This window comes from Eurytemora carolleeae, unplaced genomic scaffold (genome assembly GCF_000591075.1).
Source record: "Eurytemora carolleeae unplaced genomic scaffold, Eaff_2.0 scaffold251, whole genome shotgun sequence".
Taxonomy (NCBI): domain Eukaryota; kingdom Metazoa; phylum Arthropoda; class Copepoda; order Calanoida; family Temoridae; genus Eurytemora; species Eurytemora carolleeae.
In genome coordinates, this window is record NW_019396288.1 from 145,386 (window position 1) to 166,420 (window position 21,035).

The 21,035-nt window shown below is 32.4% G+C and overlaps 2 protein-coding genes across 3 annotated transcripts in view; one reads left to right on the forward strand and one right to left on the reverse strand.

Annotated features, from left to right (window-relative positions):
- The window catches only part of LOC111700206 (calcium-activated potassium channel slowpoke-like), a 56,113-nt gene extending 47,132 nt beyond the window's left edge, over positions 1-8,981 (forward strand). The window contains 3 exon segments of the mRNA XM_023471065.1: positions 2,322-2,415; positions 5,799-5,856; positions 7,240-8,981. Of these exon segments, the coding sequence (XP_023326833.1) occupies positions 2,322-2,415; positions 5,799-5,856; positions 7,240-7,514 (427 nt within the window). The 3' untranslated portion in view covers positions 7,515-8,981.
- Positions 8,982-9,028: 47 nt separating this feature from the next.
- On the reverse strand, positions 9,029-20,635 carry LOC111700205 (retinol dehydrogenase 13). Of its 2 annotated transcripts, none has more exons than XM_023471063.1 (13): positions 20,498-20,632; positions 20,355-20,428; positions 19,623-19,710; positions 18,870-18,941; positions 18,055-18,123; positions 16,342-16,434; positions 16,048-16,101; positions 15,723-15,769; positions 15,008-15,052; positions 14,756-14,835; positions 14,172-14,299; positions 11,599-11,670; positions 9,029-9,557 (listed from the first exon to the last, which is right to left on the reverse strand). In XM_023471063.1, exons 1-13 carry the CDS (start codon positions 20,540-20,542, stop codon positions 9,453-9,455), a joined length of 972 nt encoding a protein of 323 aa, XP_023326831.1. In that variant the 5' UTR covers positions 20,543-20,632; the 3' UTR covers positions 9,029-9,452. The 2 variants fall into 2 exon arrangements, with proteins under 2 accessions (XP_023326831.1, XP_023326832.1); XM_023471064.1 differs by lacking the exon at positions 9,029-9,557 and adding an exon at positions 10,051-10,084 and having other exon boundaries at positions 20,498-20,635.
- Positions 20,636-21,035: the final 400 nt, after the last annotated feature.

The window sequence follows — 21,035 nt, forward strand, 5'->3', positions numbered from 1 at the left end:
CCCCCCCCTTCTATCCAACTCCATACTTTCCTACCCTTCCGTTCCTTCCTGTCTAAACATCTGATAATAAAGCAATTATTATATTAAGATATTACTTATCTTACTTAATGGAAGATTTTTTTCTTTTACTGCAGCATTTTTGAATCGTTTAAAAACTGAATAAAGATTTGTTTGATAAAAAGTTATGTTTGCAGAAAAAATACTCTTATTTACCTATATAGTTGTAAAGGCCTTATTATAAGATGACTTATAATTTCAAACTTCTTATTTTCACGTTAATATTCTACATTAATTATTCCAATATGGAGAACCCTATTTACTACTATATTTACATTGTTTACTAATTACATTTTCCTTGCTACCATGGACCTCAGATTGTAATTATGATTTTAGATAATATTAGTTTTAAACAAATCACTGAAAGGAAATTTTTATTCCTTTCTTAGGTTTTCCTTTCACAATTCGAAAGGAACTGAGTTTTTGCCACAAACTCAAATATTCTAATCCCTATATCTTTGCTACCTTGTGGTGTGAACCTTTGATATTTCAAACTTAAATATTGGATCTAACAGTAAGCATAGTTTAAAATTTCAATGATCTACTACGTCAGGTTGCAAAGATATAGGGATTGGAAAATCAGAGATTTTTGCAAAAACTCAGCCCCTTTATCCTTTTTTTCACATTCACATATGTATTTCAACAAAGTTTTCATCGAACACGAAAGGGAAATTTCTGTATATCTTTAGTGCTTTTTCAAACTTCTAAACATAATTTTTAATATCTTATTTTACTAATTTAAACAAAATTATGAAAAAATTTGCATGCTTAAATTTATCAAATATGCTTCGCAGTTTGTAAGATGTAAAATTATTATATCATTTTCACTAATTGCACGAAGAACTATGATCAATATCTAGAAAAAAAACATACCTAAAGAATGAATATTGATCATGGTTTCTAAATAAGAGCTTTAGATAAAAGTACTGTAGAAAGAATCATATAGATTCGGCCTGCTTAGGAAAGGTTCCATCACCTTTTAAGACAGGGTCAACTTTGAAGTGTCGCAACGCCTTGGGCTCTAACTCACTTATGCTTTGTTGTAGCCCTATTACATTTACATGTACATAAAGCACTTGGCAAAATTAGCAAAATTCTCAACAATTTTTGCTTGAGAGGTTGGAACCTTTAAAGCACAGTGAATAGTAGACTATAAATATACAAAGCCAGTTAATTCAGTAATAAATCAAGTATTTAATAGATAGTATATAAAAGGTTTGGGATGGGTCTGAGTAATCCATGATTGTTTGGATTAGCCTAGGATTGGTCTAAGTATTTAAGGATTGGTCTGAGTAATCAAGGATTGGTCTGAGTAATTTAGGATTGGTCCATGAGCATTCCAGGATTGTTCGGACTACCCTAGGATTGGGCTGAGTAATCAAGTATTTGTCTGAGTATTCAAGGATTGATCTGAGTAATTCATGATTGGTCTGAGTAACTCAGGATTGGTCTGTGTAATCAAGTATTTTCTGAATCCATGATATTGATATGTCCTATATATGGGATTGTTTGGTATGATTTATGGGATTGATTTGTCTAATCCAAGTGATTAATCTGATTCGATTGTTGAGTGAATTCAAAAACTATGATCAGCGATATTTGTATTATATAGATATATGTTACTCACACTAGTTGTAATGTTTTTATATTAAAACATATAAATGTATCTAGATCCACTTTTTATAAATATGTAAATTGATCATTATTGCATGAATCTGACGCAACAAAAAAAACTAGTCAAAGGAGAAACTTTGTTTTCAGTTTTGAACGTGTTCTATTTTCATCTCTTTTATGTATTTTTTTTTGTCATTTTTGTGTTTCATTGGAGTTGATATTTTACAGTAAGGATGTATTTTTAGGCAAGAATGAAAGGATGGGGTTGTTCAGATATCTAAAAATAATCTTTTCAAGAAGAAAAATCTATTTTATATTGTTGTTTATTTTTTATTTTATAGCTTATATTTTACACATAGTTAAGTTCTGTCTCGTCTATTTTGTATTTTTTTAATTTAAGAGAAAACTCGGTAAATATTTTTAGAACAATATTTTGTTAATATTTTGGATTCATACAGACCTTTAAGATATCTTTACAATCCCTTTAATTTTGTCCGGCAACTTGTCCATTTTCTATAAAATTGTTAAACACGTTTTCTCTCATATATGCAACTAGTACTAGTAACCAACCCAATACAACACCAGCATAGACACCTTTTGAGATCTTTTCTAACTAATAACTACAAATACCACAGAATTATTTGGTTTAGGTTTAGAGACACTGCAAATGCATTCGATGCTTCTTCTAAACGTTACGTGATCACAAACCCTCCGACAGATTTTAATCTACTTCCCTCTGATCAGGTAAATTATAGACATAGAGTTAGTTTTTACTGGAGATTCTTTAATTCAGGGTTGAGGACAAGGTCAAGGACAAGGTCAAGGACAAGGTCAGGGACAAGGTCAAGGACAAGGTCAAGGACAAGGTCAAGGACAAGTTCAAGGACAAGGTCAAGGACAAGGTCAAGGACAAGGTAAAGGACAAGGTCAAGGACAAGGTGAGGGTCTTTCAAAGTATTTTCAGGTCACGCAGCAATTTAGGACAAGGTCAAGGACAAGGTAAAGGACAAGGTCAAGGACAAGGTGAGGGTCTTTCAAAGTATTTTCAGGTCACGCAGCAATTTGAGGTCAAGGGTCAAGGGTCAAGGATCAAACAAAGAAATGAAAAAAAAGTCTCGAATCTTAAAATAATTTTAAAGACTAATTTTATTGTCTTCATGGTAAATTATGAAGAATATCTAAAAACAAAATCAAAAGTTTTAAAAAGTTTTTTTTCAGAAGAAAAAAGACCAACAATCATTAAGGTTTACTTGAGAATTTAGAAAGGAAAGATTGCTCAATTTGAATTTATTTTTTCACTTTTCAGAGAAGTACATTTTTCTTCCTCCAAAACTATCATACATATGACAAAGATATTTATGCATGAAACTGGTTGGGTTTGAAAAAACATTCATAATGATGATACAGGCATGAACCTGGTTTTCCGATTGAAGTCATAACATTCATTTCAACATTTTTAAATTTTGGTAAAACATTTGAAAATACTTAACAAAACCAGCATGCGGTGTTAACATTTAATAACAAATCATATATATATATTCATAAATATAAATACACAAAGGAGACAATAGAATCTTTAAAGGACATCGATGTGCGATTTTGAAAAATTTTCTTTTTTTATTGATACGTTCTAAAATGGGTAAAACTGAGACTTTAATGATCTGACTTTTTTTTCTTCCCAAAATCTATTCTTCAATTAATTCCTTTTCAACCAGAATCAAAACCATTTTACAATCTTACCTTTACAGACAGAATTCTGTCCTAGAGATCCCTCATTTAAAAAGTTAAAAGTCCTATTGGCAACGGTTCCCATTAAACCCTTTTCTGGGCAAAAATTATTAAGATATCATTTGTTTTATCTGAGAAATAGAAAATTTTCAGATTTAAATTTTCATGGCAGAAATCTGATTCAAAGGAATTGAGTCTTTGTCACAAACTATGATTTTCTAATCTCTCTATCTTTGTAATCCAATGCCGTAGACCTTAGATATTTCAAACTATGATGAGAATTGACTGTTTACTTCTCAGGTCTATGTGCTCCAACCCTTTGAAAGGAAACAGAGCAGATTTAGTTTCAGTGAAACTATGGTTTAAACGGTACACGTGTGAAACCTCCCTTGTATTCTTAGGTTTTTGTTTTAATTGATTGGGCGAGGAGGAACCAATCCTCCTCGGTGTAGATAGATCTTACTAAAGTAAGCTAGTATCTAACATAATATTAAACCAAGGTATATATACATGTGTACCTGTGTTTTTTGTTTGGCTTTCATCTCATATCGATATTTTTAAATATACTGAAAAATGTGGACGCTTCGCGTCCACTTTTTCTAGACAATTATTTGCGTTCATTTTTATCCTTAACGAAGGGTTTGCTTACAGCTCCAGGAGGGAGAAACAAATTTGAAATCATGAATAAAATGGGAATTTTTTCTATTTGATGTCTCTGTCAAGTGATTAAAACCCCTTGAGTTACAACATAAGCAGTTAGCCCAAAATCAACCATTTCTATGGAGAAACCGGTTTCACCAGTTCCATTAGTTGGAAACAGCTGATTTTTTGGGTCTGTGATGTAGGTACAATTATCAAATTCTCTTTACAGAAACATCAGACAGAAATATAAATACTGTACCGTCCGATCCCTAATCAAGAATGGGTTATCCTCTAGCTATTTTCATTTTCGCGAACACTCCCTTTTTCCGCACCAATTAAAGGAAATGATCAGATAATTGAGAAAAAACAGGTGTCGAGGTAATCCAGAATTCTTTCAGAGGTTTAGAGCAGTCCTAACCCATACAATAGAAGTATAATTTGTGATTACACGGATTTTCTCCGATACATATTTCACCCTTTTATTCAAATATCTTAACATTTCCTTTCAATTATTTCTTGGAATAAAATAATTTGGAATAAGCAATTGAGTGTTAGCCGCAAACTCAAATTTACTAAACTCTATATCTTTGCAACCTGATGGTGTAAACCTTTTATATTTCAAACTTAAATTGGGAATTCATAATTTGACATATCCAGGGTCTACGACATTGGGTTGCAATGATATAGGGATACGAAAATCAGTGTTGTGGTAGAGACTCAAATCTGTCACTTGACTACAGACGATTCTTTATTCTCTAGTAAAATACCGAATAGCAAACAGACAAGTTGAAAATTTATATTTAAATAGATAAACATTCGCTTCAACTCTTGAGATTTGCTTAAAACTTGAAGAAAACAAACATTTTTTAAAGAAATTGTTAAAAATATAAAATTATGACTAGTTATCAAATCATGAAACTTGAAAAGTATAAATCTCTGATAGTTGAACTGAAAAAAAACATGAATTTAAAACATGATAAAATGATTACTAATCCTGCACTGTGCATACTACAGTGTACACTGTTTATCACCTATTGTACACCATAAACCCCAGCTACAGGACATCAGCTGGTTTATGTACACTAAAGGACATTAAAATACTCTCAGGAACAAAACGCTCCAATATTCATTAAAAAAAATATATGTTTGAAAAACCCGATTAGAGCAATATTTAAATTCTTAACGGTAAATGGAAAATGTCGATAATTTCTTCATTTTGACTTTCAAAGTTTGAGTTTTGCTAGTTCGATTTTTTTTTCTCTTTATTCAGTTGATATAAATATTTTTAACCAGTTCCAAAACATTTAACTTAACTTTAATTCTCTGAATACATTCCATTCTCCAATATAACATTGCAGAATACAAGAACATCTTTGTTTTCTTGAATCAACTTCAACAAAATTTTGTAGAAAAGTTTTTTCTCCGATGTACTGGTATATTTAGGTCAGTTATGTACATTGATTTCAGCTACGCTCACTGCCTATATTATCCATGATTACAAGGTGTTCTATGACAACCACCCGATTATATTGATAATATTTGATATTCTGCACATAACTATATTTTCCTTCAGGCCGGCCATATTTCTACATCATTAAACAACCTTTAAACGCTTGCAAGAAATTTTGCAAACATCAGCAGAGTTTTGCACAAAACAATCAGCACCAAACACAAGACAGTACAGTACAGCAGACCGAGGACTGTACTGTGTAACCCTGTCTGTACAACTGCTGTACTGTAGAATGTACATAATTTAGGTGTTTGTTTTGATGCAGTTTGATCCAGGGATGGAATATAGACCGGACTGGGGGGACGGTAGGTTTATTATTATTATTATTTTCATTATAATCATTATTACACGATTTGACTTTTTATTGGTAATTTAATTCTTCATCCTAAGATTGTTATTTCGGAAAAAAAATTATAAAAATATTGTTATATTTGATATATTGTCAATGAAAATGATCTTTTAAGTTATCACATTGCTTATCATTTATTTATCAGTTTGTATTAATCAATTTCATTTTCTATTTATATCGAAAATGTGAGATTTCGTTTTCATTCTTGATCATATAAAGCTTTTAAGGGTACCGTTGTGAATCATACATGCCACTCTATAAATTGAGAGTCATCTGGAATAAAAAATTTTAGAATTTTATTGAAAATGTTAGATAATTTAGATAGTTAAATTAAATCAGGCGTTGAGTTGGGATACGTTAATCCCTGCTTTACATATATTGACTAGAAAGCATTGGTAAGACTTCATAAACAGAGCTAGTACGGTCAAAATAATACTGCTTAAATTATTTATTGATAATAGTAGGGAGTGGAGCTGGGAGCTTACTTAACTTATTTAGTATCACAATAAAAGCAAATTTTAATTTTAAAACTATTTGAAAAATTAAACTACTTATTTATTCTAAATTCGCTTACAAAATAACAGTAGCCACAGAAAAATAAATGTATTTAGCTTTAAACAATATTTCTCATGGTTTAAACATGCTTTTGCTATGTAATAATATTTGAATCTAACTGAAAACTCATCTTTTACCTTAAAGCATTTTAAAATAAAGATACCGCTTTAAACAAAAATAGATAACACCGACACAAATATTAGTTTTTTTGATTTTTTACACCTTTTTTCATCTTCTAGAATTCATAGTTTAAAATATGTAAGGTCTCCGATATTGAGTTGCAAAGATATTTAATTAGAAAATCAGAATTTGTGACAAAGACTCAATTACTTTATCAAAGCAAACGGCGGTGCAGGTAGCCAATGCTAAAAAATAATTTTTAAATGTAATATTAAATTTACTTTTAAGTTTTAAGTTTTGACCACTGAAAGAGGAAAACATTAGTTCTACCAATTAATACAAGTTCCGTCTAATCAAAAATATTTATGAAACTGTACAGTGTACATTATTAATATATTTTTCATCAATGTTTGCCTTGGATAAAACGGTTTTCGATATTTCCTTCCGAGGCTGTTTTGTGTTTATTTAATATCAGGCCAATCCAAGCTTTTTTCTTTCTTAATTTATGATTTTGCTCAAACGAATACTGAGAAAGCTGTTAATTTACATACACAAATTGTTTTCCACGCATTTAATATTCTAAGGTCTGATAGATGCTTTAATAAAGAGAGCTTTGCCATAAAACATTAAATTAATATTTTCCTTAAATTTCTAAAATATTTAGGTAAGATGGGCGATAGAAAGGGTCGAGGGTATCCTGTAGGTGGACCTGGACACCCTGTAGGTGGTCCTGGACATCCTGTTGGTGGTCCTGGACATCCTATTGGTGGTCCTGGACACCCTGTTGGTGGTCCTGGACATCCTGTGGGTGGAGCCGGACACCCTGCTGGCGGGGCTGGTGTTGGTTCTGTTCATCCACCTGGGGGAGGGAAAAAATCCGATTCATCCTGACTATTGCTCTGTAGTGCACTCACAGACGGTCCATACTCATATATTTAATCCTTTATTAGATATGCTTAACTGTCATAGCTGTCTAGATATCCAGCTATCCAGCTATCTAGCTGTCTAGCTGTCCATCTGTTAATTCTTAAACATTTAAATCTGTATACTAGATGGATATGTTATGCTAGAATTTCTACTCTATAACAGCCAGGAATATAATATTTAAATTTGATCCTGGTTTTACAATTTTTCATTCCTGCTCTCGGGGTTCATCGGAGCAGTTTTACAGTTAGCTGGAGATATCCAGATTTCCTGAGTGTGCCTTGTCTTATCATGAGTAGAGAAGTTGGGGCCGTCACATAGTAATAGTGAGCTGCATTACTTTTATGTACACGATAAACTTTGCGGATTATTTTCATGTAATTTATGTACATTTTACAGAACTCACAGTTCTCTGCAGATATTTCGCACAATTTCAATTTAGAATATGTAAACCGGCCTGTATACACTGTACAGTTTTCAAGCCCCTCCCCACCTGTACACTGCACAGTATGTACTCCCACATATAGATGTACACTGTACATCTCCAACTTTTGCAGTGTACACAGCCCAAATCTGTACAGTCTGCCAGCTTTCCTCAAATTGTACAGTGTTTACTCCACCCCTCCTGTACCAACTGTACAGTGTATAGTGTACACTTTTTCAATGATTATGTATACCGTACAAGGACCAAAAAAGGTTGCATAACATTGTTTTCACAATTTATTTTTAAATTATCAGTAACGCCTCAATATAAAATTTGCAGTTAAACTTATTGAAAATATTTCAGCTTATTCATAGATATAAATAGATTACTGGCCAGGTTTTCTTCAAATGCTTTATTAGAGATATCTTGTAATTTCTCTTTGTTTATTCTTTTTATTGTTTTATTGAGTTTTTTTCTTTCTTGAATATGAGACTATTGTTATACCTTTATAATAAAGGGTTTAGGGGAGTCGAGGGGGGCAAATTTAAGTCCTTAAACATATTTATACAGTGAGGAACTAATGTTAGATGAAAAACAAGGAACTCGGACCAAATTTCTTTGTTTGATTCTGCAAAAGTTTTCATTGATTTTTTCCTTTTTTTCAAATTTTCCTTCCTTCTTCCCTTCCCCCCCCCCCTTTGCGCCTTTCTTCCTTCTCAATCAATCACAAATTCTTTCTTGTTCTTACTTCTCCTTCATTATATCTCCTTCCCACTCTTTCCTTCACTTTTTCTCCCTCCTTCATTTCTCCTTCCTTCATTTTTCCTTTTCTTTGTTTTCTCCTTCTTTCATTTTTCCTTTTCTCGTTTTCTCCTGTGTATGGTATGAATGTATACAAGATGATCATCGTATAAATGCACAACAAACTAATGAATAATTATCATTTAGATTTTTATTCCTTGGCTTGTTTATCAAATATTTGCTTTACCGAACCTGTGACTTTTGCTTTTTTTATCCGTGTTTTCCATCATAAAAATATGAATATATATATATTATATAAACACTTTGTTATTAATACAATATATTGAATAAAAAAGTGATGAAACAAAATTATAAATTTTTATTTAATATTGAACACTATAATGGCTTTTGCAGAAATATTATAGGAAGTTGATGAAAGAAGACTCAGAAAATTGTTTAACAGAGAGTACAGGACCGTTTTTTTTCAAAGAAAGTGTTTAACAGATTTTTTCTCTTTAATTTTAACAATAGGCTTTTTTAAACATGGGTGTGTAAAAGATGTAAAAGAAAAGTTATAAAATTTATTTTAAAAAAGAATACATAAGGCTTTCTAAAAAGAATGCAGTGATTTATTGGGGAAGTACAATTTTTTTTAATAAAGTAAACATACTTTAGAGTTTATAAAGCACTGCAACAGATTATTTAACGTTTCTGATCTTTTCCAGAAATTTTTATTTATGTGAAATTACATTTTCATATATCAAATAAAATTGCATGTCTCAAGAAGTTTAAATTTTAGTTTTAAAGCCTGCAAGGTCCTCACTCAGCTTCCAGAGTGTGTTTGACATATCGAGGTTTTCACCCAGGGGGCTCATCCAGCCTCGTCGCATATTCTAAACATATCAATTCAAGCCTCGTCGTATATTCTAAACATATCAATTCAAGCCTCGTCGCATATTCTAAACATATCAATTCAAGCCTCGTCGTATATTCTAAACATATCCATTCAAGTCTCGTCGCATATTCTAAACATATCAATTCACCCTCGTTGCACATTCTAAACATATCAATTCAAGCCTCGTCGCATATTCTAAACATATCAATTCCAGCCTCGTCGCATATTCTAAACATATCAATTCCAGCCTCGTCGCATATTCTAAACATATCAATTCCAGCCTCGTCGCATATTCTAAACATATCAATTCCAGCCTCGTCGCATATTCTAAACATATCAATTCCAGCCTCGTCGCATATTCTAAACATATCAATTCCAGCCTCGTCGCATATTCTAAACATATCAATTCCAGCCTCGTCGCATATTCTAAACATATCAATTCCAGCCTCGTCGCATATTCTAAACATATCAATTCCAGCCTCGTCGCATATTCTAAACATATCAATTCCAGCCTCGTCGCATATTCTAAACATATCAATTCCAGCCTCGTCGCATATTNCGGAACAACCCCGTGGTAGCTAGGGTTAAATGCGATCCTAGGATGGAGCGAAATCGAAGGGGGACAGGCAGTTGTGATTCAGCTCCCTTGAATTAAGGTTCCCTTGAAGAATTCCCCTATTTGATGAAACTGATTTGATTAACATTATTTAGTTTGTATAAGTGAAACGATGAAAATGAAAATGTAAAATGTCTCCTGTTTGATAGAACCGATTAGATTCATAACATTCAGTTTGTATTAGTATCGTTCGATTTAAAGTTTGTATCTTTTGTATATAAATATATTGTAAGAAAAACCGACTCGTGGAATATTTGAGAAACTCAGTGCATTGCGTTATTGATTTTTATTCATATACTATACTATTATTACTACTTTTTGTTGAATTTGAACTTTTTTCGCTTGAACTATTTAAAAATGTATAAAATGTGTACAAATGTATGAAAATGTATTAATAATTTCGATATTGATAACTTCAAAAAGAGCAAAGAAGGGGCGGCTAAAAATTTGAAAACCACACACATTTTTCGATTCCCTCCCACTTATATTAGGCCTTTGTTAATATGGACGTCTTGTTTAATTTGAGTTATTGTTTATTTGAACTTTTTGTTTACCGGGACTTCTGGTTAAAATAGACTTCTTTATAATTTGAACGTCTTGCTAATTGGGACATCTTGTTAATGAAATAAATTGTCTTGTCAAATTGGTTGAGTAAAAATGTATTTTAAACAGATTTAAACCACTTTGCATGGCAGTTTAAATCAGTTAGGATCTCTAGATGCACACCTAGAGGGGGACGGGGGGGGGGGGGGGTTGCAATGAGACCTAAAGAGTTTTCTGACGAAATATTGTATTTTGTCACCTACGACGTGTTAGACTTGTATACTTTATGAAACTATTGTGTACGTTATCATTCTTACTCACTTCATCGTTAAATTAGCTGTACACTATAGCACGTGTGCTATAAAGTTTTGATTGGTTCCCGGATTTTCTCAAAAAAAAAATATTTCCAAAATAATTTTTTTTCAATTGAAATGAAAATTAAATTGAAATCAACTTTATTTTTTGACTTCTGCTTTGTTTCAAAGCTTATTTGATCTATAGACATAACCATTGAAATAAGACAAGTATACAAATGTTTCAAAAAATTACCTAAAACACTATAATTTTGGCACGACGTGCTATAAAGTTTTTGACTTACATTTTCTCTATATCTCGAAGGTTCTCGCTTTTATAGATTATGTTTTGTTCCTCGCTAACGCTATGGACAAAATTAAATCTAAAAGACTTGAACCTTCACGATAAAGAGAAAATTTCAGTCCAAAAACTTTATAACACTGCGAACCAAAATAACAGTGTTATAAATAGTTATTAAACGTAAAAATCTGATTAAAAAATTTAAATTTACAATTGTAAAGAATGGTTTAAACTTCTAATTTTTTTTTGCTTTGTAACTGTAAATCTAAACACATTTAAAACTTACATCGTAATATCCGTTAGGTAGGTTGGGAGTAAGGCAGCAGTACAAGGAGGTTTGGGCACCTTGCTCAGGAGTCTACAAATAATTTCTTATTAAATGATTGAAAGTGAAAGTGATCATTTAATCAAAAAGTACTTTAAACTGCCTATTTGATTAAAAGTGGTACATAACAACTCCGCGATTTTTTATTCTGAAATAGAACGAGACCACGTCAAACTAAAGTAAAATGCAAGTAAGATTGACAACATATATGTTTTTGATCATAACTTCTGTTATTGAAGAGATATTGAAAAGAACAAAATTGTTTTGAATTTATAATATGTAACCGAAACAATTAGCTTTTCTTACACTGCACATGTGCGTAAAATTAAGAACTAGAGGAGCAACGGAGTCACAAAGCTGTGACAGTAATGTCAATTGAAATTGACCTTCTCCTTCTGGTTAGTTTTTTATTCTGAAATAGAACGAGACAAGTTTAGGCTAATTTTTTGCTCGTTTGCACAATGTTAGAACCAAGTTTGTAAGCTCTCAACTCTTTCAGTTTTAAGGACAAACAATCTCTGTTATTGATACTCCATTTGAAAGAATTCGTTTTATTCGTTTTATAGAACTATTTAAAGGGGGAGAATCATCTAAAACTACGTTACCAATCTTTAACCATTGGAATTATTTTAGTTTAAGCAATGATCTGGACTTTTGGAAAGAAAAATAAAATGAAAGAATTGATTTCTGGTGTTGAAACCTTAATCAGTTTCTCAAATGATTTCATCAGAATTAATCAAATTCTTCACGAAACATCATTTTAAACTTTAAAAGGATTCCATTTTCTTCAGTATTGAAAAGCATTAAATGCCAAGGTTGCAATGTATCATTAAACACCAATCTGCTATTTTTTTTGTGAAATATCTATCCCAAATCCTAGATTTAAAGGGAGTGTTCGTGAAAAATGAAAGGGCGGCGAAAAATAAGCGTTTTTGATCGATACTAATCTTTCTTCTATCTGTTGTGTCTATAAGGAGAAAATTGTTAAAAACGACTCATGCTAAATTACGTAGCGTACATAGAAATTCAGAAAGTTGCAAAATTCAACGCGGGTCGGAAAAAAAATCAGTTTAATTCCAAACAAATCATTCAGATATTACAAACAATAGTCATCGATTATTTTTCGACGTATTCGTATATAGTTTTATCTCATAATATTTTTGATTCTGTTTTTTAAAAAAATATTTCGCTGGCACTGGATTTTCGAACATTTCTGGAAAATTTGAAAATGTCGTCTTCAATATCAAAAATCCTAGAAACAGGAATAAATGTTTTCAAAAGTAACTATCAGATATAAAAAAAAAATAGCATGAGATGTCAACTATGAATGCGTCGAAAAATTACCAATGATTATTGGTTCTATATAATATATGAATTATTTGTTTGGAATCAAATAGATTTTTTTACGATCCGAGTTGAATATTGCAACTTTCAGAATTTTTATGGACGCTACGTTCTTCGGTCTTTAAAAACATAGATTTCAGTAGAAAACTGAATTTTTTTCTCTGTTTCACAATTTATGATAATTTTATATAATAATATTATTAAAAGAAAAGAGGATTGAAAACAAAAATATCATATATGAATACAAATATACTTTTTGACATAAAAGTCAGCTAAATAAAAGAAATAACGGCTATTCGATAACTTTATTGAATTTAAAATATAAAAGTTTGAAAAATAGTTTTCTATAGAGGCATCAAGATAAGAGGTTGGAAAATAAAATGTACTATTGATTATTGTGGTTATCATGATCATGAAGAATAGAGAACAGCTGGAGCTTCATATTGACAGCATGAAGGTTAGCAGCATCTTGACAGCAGGTTCGCTCCAATCTAGGCCTCAGTCTCGGTGAGATAGCAGCTTTGTATGATTGGTGGTGAGAAGTATCGCCTCCTAGGTTGCACGATACGTGATTGCTTTGTACTCTAACACTGTTGGCCTAGACATTAGCTGAAAGAATAGATATCTGTGGCTTCATGAAGGAGTTAGGTCATCCCTTTAAGCCGGAGTTGTTCACGTCTAGACGAATCCATCCTAACTGACGCTACCCTCCCCAGTAGGCGGAGAAGGAGGGGAGGGGGAGGAGGAGAGGGAGGAATGCTGACTGCAGATTGATCGACGGGAAAAAGATCCCATGTCTTGAGAATAGTACAAGTACGCGGTCAACTGTGCACATAAGCTTCATTGAGGATCATCTTCATAGTTTGAATTTGTTTTAACAATATTGTATGTAATTTAATGTTTAATTTAAACAACAGGGTGTCTTAAAAGATATTTAAGGGAATAATCAGGAAAAAAATCATTTCTTGCAGAAAATACAAGGTTTTTCGAGTATTATGTGTGTTTTGGCGTTAAAGCTTGGGGATAATCCAATATGATATGGCATGCTCTGTAGAAAATCAATCATTTGGCAATTGAGACTGACGCAATAATCCTATCAAAATTTGGACTTGAAAATGAACAGAAAGAATAACATTCCCAAATTTTAAAATATGAATAGAAGGAGAACTAAACTTTTCAGTGATTGTTACCTTAGCGACCCAGGAGAAGGCTGCGGCTAGAGCCGAGGTTACTTGCTCAGGAAGAATTTGAGGAATATTTTTGCCCAAGTTCGTAGATACACCGCCAGGGTGCAGGCTGTACACACTTACAGGGGATCCTGTATTACAGAATCGAGAATGTACAATGTACATTAGTATGTAAATAATTTGTGTAAAATAGAGTATGTACAGTGTAGTATGTACAGCATAGTATGTGCAGTAGAGCATATACAGTGGAACATGTATACATAGGATTGAGCAAGGTTGTAATGCATTACAACCTTGGGATTAAGTGCATATTAACCCCAGTCTGTTTTTCTATACTAGGCTTATTACATGGTAACATTATATTATAAATGATGGTTTGTAAACGCTGGAAGATAACGCCAATTTTATCAATTCAGAACTCTAAATTCCTAAATATTTCTTTAATATCATGAAAAAATCAATTAAAAATTCTAAATACCTTATTAAAGTAACACACATACCCTCCATTTACTTTCTTTTATAAATTATATTTTTTAATACGATTTGTTTTATTCCAATTTTACTTTTATTTTTCTACAATTCTTTACCTTTTAATCGTTTAGCCAGCTCAGTTGAGAATAGCACGTTGGCAAGCTTTGTATTGGAGTAAGCAAGGATACCGTTGTACCTAAATTATTACACAGTATCATGGTAACATCCAATATTGTACTTGATTAGGGATTTCAAAAGTCTCAGAATCTTTCTTTCATTGAAATTTTTGATCCAAAAAAGTCCTCTATAGTTTATTCTATTGTTCTATATCGTTAGAATTTAGCAATTAATATTACATGTTTACCTACCTAACCATTTCCCAGTTAACGTCAGTTGGGATGCCAATAGACAGCCTAAATTATTAAAATATAGAATTGTATTCAAAGAAATCACATTCACAGGATGGTCCAATACAAATTCCGTTTATCTCCTTAGCGTTTTGCAACGCTGCCAAATCTAAGGCACCAGCCAAATCCTTTGCTCAACAGTCAAATCTGTGGCACAGCAGCCAAACCTGCGGCACAACAGCCAAACCTGCGGCACGGCAGCCAAATCTGTGGCACAGCAGCCAAATATGTGGCCTGGCAGCCAAATCTGTGGCCTGGCGACCAAACCACCAGACAGCGGCCATACCTGTGGCACGGCGGTAAAATCTGTGGCACGGCGGCCAAATCTGTGGAACGGCGCGGCGGCCTTCTTAATTTCTATTATGTTTCTGAACAAAGTTAACTAAAACATTTTTAAAAAAATTCTACGTGAATAATCTGCACAATTCTTGAAATTAAACTTTATAAAGTAGCTTTTTAGATTCGTATATTTTAAAACTAATATCGGAGATTTTTCTGTGTTTTTCTTTATATATGGTTTTTAAATTGTAAGTCTTCCGGCGACCACAAATCATCCTTAGGCGACACGTCAGGTCCCGCATAATAGCTGGAGGGCCAAAGGGTGCAGGTGTTTATATGTGAGTTAAAACAGAAACCATGCAAGTGCACAGACAAGGCAAAAGTTTGATATATTTACCAATGTGCTACACTGGAAACATTGATGATTCTGCCCCCATCCTGAGCCTGACGTTGTTTTGTTTATCAAATATTTATCAAACTTTATCCTAGTACGGAGGTGGTGCAATCCAATCTTAGGAAAAAAAGTTTTCATATAGAAAAAACGCAAAACAAATGTTTTTGAAGTTAAAGGTTCATTGAGAAAGTTATGAACATATTTTTATCTTAAAATCTAGAATTTTTAATAATGAAAACTAGTGGGGTTGGTTGTTGAATTCTCCCTCCCTTTAAGGAAACTAATGTAGTTTTTTTTTTGATAAAGTTGATAACATTGATAAATATTCCTTAATTTTATCCAATAGAAGGTTTGTCAGCAGGAAGTGACTCAGATGGTTGACCTAAAATAATGACGATAGTAAAAATAATGATAGTGAAAATAATGATGATAGTAAAATTTATGATAATACTGAAACTAATAATATAATGATGATGATAATAGTAAAAATAATAATAATAATAATAATAATAATAATAATGATGATGATGATGATGATGATGATGATGATATATTACTAGGAAGAATAATAATAATAATAATAATAATAATAATAATAATAATAATAATAATAATAATCAACCTGAAACTGGAGTTCGTATCCATCTTCTGTTAAAGTTTTCTCAGTAGTAAAGACACCAGCATTGTTTACTAGTATATCAATGGAGGGTTCGCCCTTTTAACAGTAAATTATTCATTCTGTACGATCTACCTTGCATCAAACACAACATAATGGTTACGGATAAATACGTTTTTTATAAACTATAAGTTTAAACGAAAGGAATAGAATCTTTGCCCCAAATAAAATTTTCTAAGCCCTATATCTTTGCAACTAGGCGGTGTAAACCTATACTATTTTGAACTTAGACTATTTGATGTAACATAATTCATAGTTTGGCAGTTAAAAAATTCTACGACATTTTGTTGCAAAGATATGCGATTAGAAGACTCGAATCCTTTTCAATGAAAAAAGTGGGGAAATGGACTTTGACCAGCAATGTTTACTCCAATAGACAGGTTGGGTGCCCAAACCAATTGAGAAAATTATCCTTGATAATCACTCTAGATGTAAATTCGGTTTATTTGATCAAGATCGAATGAAAACAAACTTGATGAACTTTCAAGATTTTAAAACAGTATTATGTTCCGCTTTCATTAAACTTTACAAACCATCCAAAAAGTATCCAAAAATTATCCAAAAACTATTCAAAAACTATCCAAAAACTATCCAAAACTATCCAAAAACTATCCAAAAACCATCCAAAAACAATGTAAAAACTATCCAAAAACTATCCAAAAACTATCCAAACCTATCCAAAAACCATCCAAAAACTATCCAAAAAACATCCAAAAACAAACCAACTGAAGGCACATCACGATCTCTAGCCTCTAGGTAGCTTATAGTACGAGACAGTGACAATGTGAGACATGAATCCGGTTTTAAATAAAATCCCAAATACTGACATTCGAATGAATGAATCAAGTCAAACCTGTCAGCTAAATTTCCTGCTAAGCGGCAATTAGCACTGTACATTTAATTAGATTTATATTTTACGCTAGATTTGATATAGCCATAAGTTATTGGGAACTTAAGTTAAGGACACTATATTGATATTTTTAGAGAGTGAAATTAATTTTTAAAGTCCCAAATGTACCATTTTGATATTTTTTTCTTCAGAATAATGCCAAACAGTGAGACCCAAAAAATGCTTGTTTTAACTTGTTGATCCAGACTATAAATACATTTGAATATCGGATTGTTGATCCAGAATATATAAATACATTTGAATATCGGATTGTTGATCCAGACTATATAAATACATTTAAATATCGGATTGTTGATCCAGACTATAAAAATACATTTGAATATCGGATTTTTTTGATTTTTTACATTGTCTCATCGTGCAGACATGAGAAGAACTATTTGATCATAAAACGAAACACTGTTTTAAAGATTACTTTTAAAAATATATTTTCTTGTCTGTCTGTTTGCATCTATAAAACGTGAAAACGACTGAACCAATCGGACCCTAATTGTGTGTGTACCTCGCAAGACCCCATGGGCTAGGCAAGGTTTATGAATACTCAAAATTACAAAAATGGTGCCCGAAAGCTTTTGATTTTTTGTGAAATTTAAAAAATGCGCGAAAAAATATTTGAAAATCCACGGACTTTTTTGTTATTGTTTTTTACTGTACGATGCTCACAGATAGAGCAACAATTAAAAGTTAAAATGGGGAATAAGCGCGAAGCGGCCTAAAATCCTAGTTTAAATAAAAATGAATAGTTCCGTTTCCTTGATAATTGTTGAACAGAACTCTTCAACAGACTTGAAGGAGGCAAGATCTAGCTTCAGGAACACCGCCTGGCAGATAGATACAGGGTGTACCAACAAACATAAGAATTGAATGACGATTTTAAAATTGTAAATAGTTTCGGATTTGGTATAGGGAGGCTAGAGTTTAGAATCTGTTTTGGTTATTTTTTAATCGTAAACAGTTGTACTTCATTAAAATGAAAAAAAATCTGTTTCTAGTTATCTTGCAGAAATATTAGAGTTTTGCTTATCTTTGAGATAATTAAATATACTGCAGCAGACGTAACTCTATAATGAGTTGTAAACTTAGGTATTATTCTTAACAAAGAAGTTCTTGAAGTCATACAATTCCCATGTTTATTAGAACATTCTGTAGATATTATACAGGGTTACCCACAAAGGATGAGACTTCAGGGACGACTGAATGGAATTTCTGCAAGCTTTGTTTGGAGCTTCATCAACAGCAATTGTAAATCATTTTAAGCCTACAGCCATTAGACTAAATCCTTTGTGGGTAACCATCATGTAATCCTGACTTTCCCTCTATAAAAGTTGTATGATCCGATCGAGTCGGTACAGCATGTACACAGAACTGTATATGTATTCAGTCTCACTGTCCAGTTTTGTCTACCCAGCGTAGTGTTGACCCAGCACGTTTTATGCAACAAATGTAGTCTGTGTCGACCCAGCACCTTTTATGCAACAAATGTAGTCTGTGTCGACCGAGCACGTTTTATGCAACAAATGTAGTCTGGCAAGATCACAGTGCCTGAAATATTGGAACTTGAACTAACCTTCCCCCCGGCCTTGCTCAGCTCCCTAGCAACTGCCTCTCCTTTCAGTTGGTCTCTGCAACCCAAAATCACCTAAATTATTAACCTTTGTAAAGACATCTGTTGGACTCAAGATATTATTTTAAATTGTCCAATGAACATTTAACCCTGTTCCTGTAAACGTTTATTGGACATAATTCAAAAAGTATTGGTCTGAGACTGGTCAAATAATTTTTTTCATTTTTCCAACCTAAACATGCCCATCACAATAGGTTATAAATTGGGCTTTTGCATCTACTGTTTGAGTCCTCAGGCATACTGCCTGAATCCCTTATTTTACCTATACTAAACTTATATTTAGATCAACTTCCAGTCATTGGTTTTCACAATTTGTATAGCTCTTTTTATAGCAGATTGCACAATTATTTCTAGGAAATTTTGCAAAGGATTTTGCACAGTCGCTATTAAATTGATTTTGCCTGTTTTAAGTTTTTCTTCAATAAATTTTTTTTGCAAATTTTAAAAATATTTTCGAATATTTGAATTTGCTCAGGGTCCGGGTGAAGGACGTTTTAAAATGTTTAATTTGTCATAATTCGCGCATTTTTTTGTACATTTGCTAAATAACCGGATTTTGCAACAGATATTTTCAATTTTTTTTGCAGATTATGAATGTAGAGCCTCATGGGCTTTCCAAACATGTATCAAAATGCTATAGGTGTATCACAATAAGAAAATAAAGGGGAACATTTTTTAAATGTGATGGTTTTTGACCTTAGCCCCACGCTTAGAGAGTTCCCAAACAGTTTCTAAACCAATCCCAGAGTTTGCTCCGGTCACCACAGCTACCTGCCCATCCAACCTAGAGAAATGTATTACATTAAAGGGACTGAACACGTGTTTCCTAGTAAATCTCACTTTGTTAGAGAAGCATACAAGTCCTGTTCCCAACGGTTCCCTTTCAACCTTTGCCTGATCAAGGTTTAATGTTTTTCAATATTGGTTTCTCTATTAATCTTTGCTTCAGAAACAAATAAAAAAGATTAAAAAATATATTTAGATTGAACTTTAAACTAAACAATTATAGCTTTGTCTGAACACTAAACTTACAATATAAAGGTCAACTCACTTAACTTAAAATTGTTAAACTAAGCTAATAAATTTCCCGTAGTTTTACCTAATCAAAATTAGAGCCAAATCTGCCAAAGGGCTCATTAGTTGTGATCGGACAGACAAAAAACAAACACACAAAAAGAGATTACTACTTTATATAAAAAAGATTCATGTAACAATATTACAGTAACATTGTACATGTAACTAAATAAAGCGTAACTATAGCTCCAATTCTAAAAAGTCTCGAATACCTGACTTTTAAAAATATGCGCACAGCCAGCAGAAAACCATTTTTAAAAGAAAAAAAGACTGAATACAAATCTGCATTCCTAGCTACTTAATGCTCATTAGAAAGGAGTAGGGGGAGGTAATAAAGGTAGGTTTAGAACATACCTAGTGTTCGGTAGAGTAGGAGTTTTCGCGCAGAGAACTCCTTTCACGGATTCTACTCCCAACTGTAAACCACTCTAAACAGGAAATGATAACAACCTTAAAAATTGGTTTTGACGAAAAAAAACTAAAAGCAAAAGTGAAACCTGAAATTGTGCTTGAATAGTTTCTATCAGTGTTGCTAACTCCATTTTTCTAGCAATAAAAATTTATTTCACAAAATGCCTCAGATCCTGTAAAGGGACTCTATTGGCATCATTGTAACCCTCAATATAATGGTGGCATGTCCGATTCACTGTAGTCTCCTATACATCTTTATCTGAGTAAAAAATGAGGAAAATATCCTTGTTTTTCTCTCAGATTCAATTAGGATCTTTTAAAGTAACTTGCGGAATTATGCAGCAAAAACACTGGAAGAAGCTCTTTGCGATATGGCAAAATTGATTCTCGTGAAGTGTGCCGTTGACCTCCCCCCCCCCCNCTTCCTTAACCTGACCTAACCTAGAATAGTATAATCACGAGTGGTTGGCTGAAATGAAAGTTTTATAAATCTTAAAAATCTTGTAAATCTTTGTGTATTTTCGTCTTAAATATTTGGTTTCAATTAGTTTTAAAAAAGTTTCAGCCAGGATTTTATCCCTAATCTTATCAAAACTAGATAACACAGAATCCTAACAGATTAAA

Coding starts and splice junctions, on each gene's coding strand:
- LOC111700205 (XM_023471063.1), bottom strand. CDS start 20,542: ATGGAGTTAGCAACACTGATAGAAACTATTCAAGCACAATTTCAG. Junction 18,942..19,622: donor TCTCTAAGCGTGGGGCTAAG/GTCAAAAACCAT, acceptor TTAATAATTTAG/GTGATTTTGGGTTGCAGAGA. Junction 18,124..18,869: donor TGAGCAAGGCCGGGGGGAAG/GTTAGTTCAAGT, acceptor TCTATCTGCCAG/GCGGTGTTCCTGAAGCTAGA.